We start from the raw sequence: 8,143 nt of genomic DNA, 5'->3' as shown, positions 1-8,143 counted from the left end.
TTTGACAACATTGCCCATTCTTTAGTGAAAATTGACAGCATGGCATAAGAAACCTTTGAAACTTATTGAATTTTAGCCCAATTTTCATAGAAAATTGTCAACAATAAACAGATATTTGATACTGACAAAGTAGGCGAAATAAATTCAATGCTGAAATTTGGCAACCGCGCTGAAATCTGAAATGCAAATCGGTTATTTGATATTGACAATGTTGTTAAGTGTTTTTAATGATGAAATTTAGCAATATTTGAGCTTATTAGATTTGATTTAAATACCTCAGCCTCGGTGGGGATCATTTGCCATAGAGATAGACGAGTATCTGCATTCAAAATGAGGCATTCTTTCAATGAGCGGCGTTGATAAATGTGATAAGAGCCGAAAACGGAACGGAACGGAACGAAGAGAACGGACTAATTAACCGAAGGTTAAATAAGACATGAATTAACATACGAAACATATCTGGGAAATACATAGATACATATAGATTCTGAAGAAGAACCTGAGAATGCATAATCGTAGCACATTTATCAAAATCATTTCCATTCTTAGTATTCTTATTCCCATTCCCGTTGCGTCGGCGTCGGCGTCGACGTCGCTGTCAGTTCATCATTCATTCAGTATTTGGATGGAATGAAGCCATAGTCATAATAATTTGATCAAGTCTCGCGATCGATTCCGATTTCAATTCAACACAGAACACTTTAAATCTTCAGCTCTTAAACTGGTCTTTCAAATGGACTCCCAAATCGAACGAATCGAACTCAACTTATCTGCATATATTAACGCTTTCATGCATCTTTCCCCCTTCATGCTTCATCAGAAAATACAAAAAAAAAAAATTGTACGCTTTATAAAAAATGAATGCTAGCCAAAAAAAAATAAACATATGTATATGAGACTCACACACGCACATAAACTTAATAAAAATCATTAAACTTAAACGCGTATGCTAATTTGATGATGGCGGTTTTCTAATTTGTTGTTTTCTACACACACTGTATTGGCCAGAAAACCAGATTTCTATAAGGTTTAGTAGTAATACAGCCGCCCTACAACAAACGAGTCTCCCATTCCTCCCTGCCCCACCCTATCGACTGGTCTCTGATACAGTTACATCAGTGCAGATACAAACGATGTTGCGACCCAACAACCCATCAACCCAGCAACCCAAAACCACTAAGAACCACTTGCTGTTGTTGAGTTGAAGTTGAAATACCTTTTTTTGGTCATCAGAGTCTATGAAATCTAACTGAATTATAAAAAAAACTTCTTTTTACATAATTAGTTTCTGTAGGTATTTTTAACTCACATTTAAACGCATTTTTTTAATGTTTAGTTAAGGGCGTAGTTCACCAAATATTAGATACGAAATTAATGTCAATTTCAAAAATATTTTTCAGCTAAAAATTGACTGATCTTTTACAAATTGGGCATTGGTCAATTTATTATCAACAATAATAATTACTATATACTTAAATATCATAATTGAATATTCTTATTTTTAATTAAAAAAATTATTTTTATTTACAAAAATAAATAAATGAATTTGAACATAATTTGTGTTGGATCTAGAAAACTAGTTGGCTTACATTTTTGGAACACCCCTGACTAGCTTATTTATTATATAGCAAAAAAAAAATAAGATTAAAGCTGAAAAATTTAATTAAGATTTGCTCAAAAAACTTAAATGTCGCATACTTTAATCTTGTCGAGAAACCAACAACAATAATTCTATGATCCTAGCAAAAAAACAAGCAACTTTAACAACACACAGCAAAGGCGCTGCTTCGAGTTGAGGCGCTGAACACAAATAATTTATGAGCATGCACAAAAGTTGCTGTACACTGATAAAAGAAACTGTTCTAAAATCAAGATTTTGGTCTCAGAAGTAAAATTTTTGGTCTAAGAAATGCGTTGAGAACAAAAAATTCTTAAATTAAGAACACATATTGATTTTAAGAAAATTTTAAATAAGACCAAGTTCTTATTTTAAGAATAAATGTTCTTAAGATCAAAATCAAAAAGTAAAGTAATAAAAACTATTTTTTATATTTATAATTTTTTTTATTGCTAAATTTTGATTTTTTTATATATTATTTTGATTTAGTTTTAGTAATTTTATAAATGTTATTTTAAATTTGTTATTTGTGGGATTCGAGCCGCCGCCTACTGCTTCACAACTGAAGCGCCCTCTCTAACCAGAGCGCCAAGGTGCCACCATTTGTTTGATACGAAATAGTACCTATTTATACTTTTCTAACAATTTAAGATTTTTTTTCTTATATTAAGATTTTAAGATTTTTAAGATTAATAATCTTACTTTTAGTAATTTGGTCTTAAAATAATCTTATTTTAAAAACAAAATATTTCAGATGAATGTTCTTGATTTTAGAAGTTGGTTATTTTTAACAGTGTAGTTATTGTATATGTAGAACTCATTTGCAGAATTTCGACTGCCTGCTCTACATTGAATGCAATGCATTGTTGCATATATTTTATTGAAAAGTTGTAATACCCTTTGGTAGGGTATGTAAGACGCAACGCAACGCAACGCAGCGCGTTGACAACCTGTGCGACGTTCTCTCAATGTCCGCATCGGTTCGTTGTCCGGTTCGGTTGAGTCTTCTTCTTCGTCTTCTTCTTCTTCGCGACGCCGGCAGCGTTATTTCTTTTTTTTTTCAACTGTCTTTTGTTAAGGGGGGGATTTATGAAAAAGACGATATATAAGGAAACAAGAAGTAGCAGCGTTTGTATTTATTTGTTAGAACCTGTGCGCAACGCACGTCTCTCGCTGAGCAGCTCCCAGTTCGATCCAGCACAACTTAGGATATTTTTTTGAAACACTACCAAAACAGCAAAATAAATATGAAGAGTTTTGTAAGTTAACAAAATAAATAAATAAATATCAAAATTCATTTGAAAACAAGTGTAAAGTGTGGAACAATTGAAGGCAAATCTATACAAAGAATAAAAATAAAAAGAACAAAAATAAAAATAACAATTAAATAAAATGATATATAAAATAAATATAATTATGAAATCCTGTGATATTTAGTTTGATCCAGCCTCAAACTAATTTTTTTTCTTAATCAAAAAAAAGTGTGTGTGTAAAAGTGACGTTTTTTTGTAAAGGAAATCATGTTTCAGAATCTAATCTTTAGAACTGAAAAAAAGATAGATAATTCGTAAAAAGTGGTGTTCCTTTCTTCTTTCAAAGAAACATAGTTCTTTTTTTTTTGTTAAAGAAAAAGAGCGATTATTTATTATATTATAATATGATATATGATATTCCCAATGGATTTATAAATATTAAATTGAATTCAAAACATAATATAATATCATGGATATTTGAATTATATATATATGATATTCCCAATGGTATATCTATAATTATTATATTGAATTTGAATAAAAAATCGGATATGATATTATGTATGATATCTGATATATCCTATAAATATATATCTATATCTATAATTATTATATTGAATTTAAAAATAAATCGAATTTGATATGTTGATATGATATACGATATTTCCTAAGGAATATCTACAATTAATATATTGAATTTTAAAATAAATCGAATTTGATATTGTGATATGATATACGATATTTCCTAAGAAATATATATAATTATTATATTGAATTTGAAAATAAATCAAATAAGATTTTATGATAGGATATCGGTTATGATATTTCCTAAGGAATATCTATAATTATTATATTGAATTTGAAAATAAATCGAATTTGATATTATATTATGATATGATAAATCATATTGCCTAAGGAAAATCTTTAATTAGTATATTAAATTTGATGTAGTATTTTCCCTAATCGAACCTTTTTAACTTTTTATAACCGACTCGATCAAAAGGTGTTTTCTTTTTTTTAAAGCCAAATCTTGATTAAAGTTTAGATGTCTTTTTTAGCCACTCGTATTTAGGCGGTATGTTAATTGATATTCGGGGTATTCCACTTGTATTTCTGCAGCAACCGCGATTTCCAAGTGATTTAAGTCTTAATTAAAGCGACTTTCGGTAAAAATTGTGAGATCAAAACAAAAAAACACACTGCAAACGCGCTAGGCAGGATATTAACTGATTTATTCTTAATTCAAAACCGGCTTAAGCACATGCGTAAAATGAGCTTTAAGCAAAGAGAGTGAAATGCAAACGCAGCCTGCAGTTGGTAAGAGAAAGCCTTTGTCAGGCAGCGCTCTCTTTTACACGCAGTGGCAGAAAGTGCAGGACGCCATTAGAAACGTAAGCAAAGAGAGCGCAGCCTGCAGTCGTTAAGAGAAAGCTCTTGCCAGGCACTTTTAAGCGATCTCTTTCAATCGCAGGGCAACATTAGAAATGTCAACAAGCAAAAAGGCAGGCAACAACTATTTAAAGTACTCAAGAGCCAAGAGCAACTCGAGGCTGTTGCTTAATGGGTGACAAAAGAGAAGTGGAAGAAGCATAAGCAAATGGCAAGCATTGAAATCAAATCAAATAAATCAAAACGCATTAGCAGCAGCAAAAACAACAACAAGAACAATAAAAAAGAACACGAACACATTAACGAGCGAACGTAACGCGCGAGACAAAGCGACGGCAGCCAAGGCGAGAAGAGATGAGACAATACGAGACGAGACGCGACGAGACGAAGCGAAACACGCGTTTAAAGACGCCAACAAAACGCCAGCAAAACGCCAGCAAAACGCGTGCGCACGCTGCGACTTTGATTAATTGCTCTGCGTTGCAGCTACACAAAAAATAATAAAAATAAAAACTAAAAAGAGCAACAACAACAATGACAACTCGTGTGACACTTGGCACAGACCACAGTGTTGATTTATGAGCCAATCGTAAAAATAATAACACTAAATAAACGCGACATACATTTACATATTCTTCTTCTTCTGCATCTATTTTATTGTTGTTGTTGTGGTGTTAACTTAAGTGACAGCTTCGTTTATGGCCATATACATTTTAAATGTGTATACACAAATCATTCAATCAACTAATCGTATTATTATCTATTTATCTGCTTCTTCTCTCTCTCACTTTCTCTCTCTCTCTTTTCCTCTCCTCCTCTGCAGCTGCTTTTGTGCTTTGTGGCGCTGACAGTGGCCGATGTCAAGCATCTGACAGATCGCAATCTGGATCTGTTCAAATACAATCCCAGCGATATTTATACCCTGCCCGAGGACATCGATGATGATAAACCCGCCGTGCATTTCAGCGGTGATGTCATGAAGGCCAAGACCGAGACACTGCAGAACTACAATTCGGGCAATAAGTTCAAGCTGGCGTAAGTACACTGAAAGAAAAACAAGTCGAAAAGGCTATAGTTGAGACCCCGACTTTGGGAATACCCGTTGCATACTTTTACAATTTTAAATTCCGATTACGGCCTTTCGGTGCGACGGATTCTCGCGATTTGCGGGGGCGAAAGCAGGCGTAGGAAAATTTTAAAACGAAATTGATCTTCGTAAGGTTTCTATAAGTCTGTGTACCAAATTTGGTTACTCTATCTCTCATAGACTCTAAGATCCTTTTGTTCACAGTCGAAAAATAGCTATATTGACTCGGCTGTTGATGCTGATCTAAAATATATATACTTTATAGGGTCGGAGATGCCTCCTTCTTTCTGTTACATACATTCCAACAAACACAATATACTCTTTTACTTATTTTTTAAGTAACGGGTATAAATATTCGGAATTCCGCAATAAAATCAATACAATGCGGTGTCAGAAACACGTTGATGCCGAATATTTTTCAACCAAGCTTGAAACACTTGATTTTTTATTTGGCTCACACCCACAGATTTTAAGATAAAACAGTTTTTATGGTAAATAACGTTAACTATTAGTGTTATCTATAATCTCACTTAACCGCAGCAAGATCGGACTATTAGAACGGCAGTAATAGCGAACCAAAGTTATTAATAAAGTTGTTAATTCAATACAATCACCTAAAAGTATGCAGTAGTTTTTATTAGGTAGTACTTTCTTTAAAGTAGTTTTATATATATTGAAATAAGTAAATAACGTTATCTAATAATATGATCTATAATCTCACCTATCCGTAGCAAGATCGGACAAGTAGAACGGAAGTAATAGCTAACCAAAGTTATTAATAAAGTTGTTATTTCAATACAATCAACTAAAAGTATGCAGTAGTTTTTATTAGCTAGTAATTTATTTAAATTAATTTTATATATATTGAAATAAGTAAATAACGTTAACTATTAATATTATCTATAATCTCACTTAACCGCAGCAAGATCGGACAAGTAGAACGGCAGTAATAGCTAACCAAAGTTATTAATAAAGTTGTTATTTCAATACAATCACCTAAAAGTATGCAGTAGTTTTTATTTGGTAGTAGTTTCTTTAAAGTTAATTTATATATATTGAAATAGGTAAATAACGTTATCCATTAGTATTATCTATAATCTCACTTAACCGCAGCAAGATCAGACAAGTAGAACGGCAGTAATAGCTTACCAAAGTTATTAATAAAGTTGTTAATTCAATACAATCACCTAAAAGTATGCAGTAGTTTTTATTAGGTAGTATTTTATTTAAATTAATTTTATATTTATTGAAATAAGTAAATAACGTTATCTATTAGTATTATCTATAATCTCACTTAACCGCAGCAAGATCGGACAAGTAGAACGGCAGTAATAGCTAACCAAAGTAATTAATAAAGTTGTTATTTCAATACAATCAACTAAAAGTATGCAGTAGTTTTTATTAGGTAGTATTTTATTTAATGTAATTTTATATATATTGAAATAAGTAAATAACGTTAACTATTAGTGTTATCTATAATCTCACTTAACCGCAGCAAAATCGGACTAGTAGAATGGCAGTAATAGCTAACCAAAGTAATTAATAAAGTTGTTATTTCAACACAATCGCCTAAAAGTATGCAGTAGTTTTTATTAGGTAGTAATTTCTTTAAAGCAGTTTTATACATATTGAAATAAGTAACGGGTATCCTATGGTCGGGATCTCAACCTCTTGTTTATTAATAAATAAATGTAATTATATAATAAATTGCTGTACAGATTGAAGACCCAGAACGGCATTGAGGTCAACAGCGTGGGCAAACTGAAGGACGACAAGACATTTGTGGTGAGCGGTTCGTATTCGTTTACCGGTGCCGATGGCAAGCGCTACAGGACACGCTACACTGCCGATGAGTTTGGCTATCATCCCATCACTGAGCTGGATCTGGACATACCCGAGTAAGTGTAGTGCTCTCAACTTGTACCTTTTTGAGCGGTACACTAAAGACGGCTCTTGGAATTTTTCTTTCGAAACAGACCTCAGCCTTTGTCGCCGGTGGCAAAGCGTCCCAGTGTGGATCCCAGCAGTTTGTTGGGCAACAAGAATCGCTTCCAGTTCCTGCAGCAGAGCCTCAACCCGGAACAGGGTGGTCCATTGCGTGGCAGCGGACAAAGCGGTGATGATTACAGCTATTCGGCACCTGGACCACAGGTTGACTACAACAACAATCCCTATGGCAATGGTCTTGGCGCCGGTAATCCCTATGGATCGGACGGCAATGGCAATGGTTTCGGTGCTGGTACCGGTACCGGTTCCGGTTTCGGATCGGGCTTTGGTGCCGGTAATCCCTATGGACCCGGTAGTGCTGGCGGCAATGGCAATGGCTATAACTATCAGCCCCCCTCGGTGCCTTTGGATACACCCTCGCGCCAGTACCTGCCGGTGGCATAAGTGCCCCGACCCCCCTACAACCCTAACACCCTCCCACCCTTGTTGCCCCTTAACCTCCTTGACCCTAAGCTGCAAGTATTTAGTTTTAAGCGCAACTTCAACAGGCAAAATTAACAAGTAGCGAATTTTTTTTTTTTTATCATCTTTTAGTGTTATATGTATACAATATGCAATATGTATTCCATTTTTAACGTAACTCCACCACCAAAAAGAAATAACGAACTACCCTGAAAAAAAAGAAAGTTAAAGAATATGAATGAAAAGAAAAAGAAAACACTACGCAAAATGCCAGACAAGATATGACAAGACGCAAAATGAACTTGACAATGAATCTATATATATGAATATATATATGTATATACACTGAGTGATATTAGTAGTAAATAAAATGGCTAAACTAAAAAG

General features: G+C 33.6%; 1 protein-coding gene across 1 annotated transcript; it reads left to right on the top strand.

Moving 5' to 3' along the window:
- Positions 1–2,771: 2,771 nt before the first annotated feature.
- LOC117793858 (cell wall protein IFF6) lies at positions 2,772–8,142 on the top strand. The gene is made up of 4 exons (XM_034634290.1): positions 2,772–2,877; positions 5,084–5,295; positions 7,066–7,245; positions 7,324–8,142. The coding sequence occupies exons 1-4, from the start codon at positions 2,866–2,868 to the stop codon at positions 7,736–7,738; spliced, it is 819 nt and encodes a 272-aa protein (XP_034490181.1). The 5' UTR covers positions 2,772–2,865; the 3' UTR covers positions 7,739–8,142.
- The last annotated feature ends 1 nt before the right edge of the window (position 8,143 follows it).

The sequence above is a fragment of the Drosophila innubila genome, chromosome X (assembly GCF_004354385.1).
Source record: "Drosophila innubila isolate TH190305 chromosome X, UK_Dinn_1.0, whole genome shotgun sequence".
Taxonomy (NCBI): Eukaryota; Metazoa; Arthropoda; class Insecta; order Diptera; family Drosophilidae; genus Drosophila; species Drosophila innubila.
The sequence above is the reverse complement of the archived record's forward strand: the minus strand, read 5'-3'. Positions and strand labels throughout refer to the sequence as shown.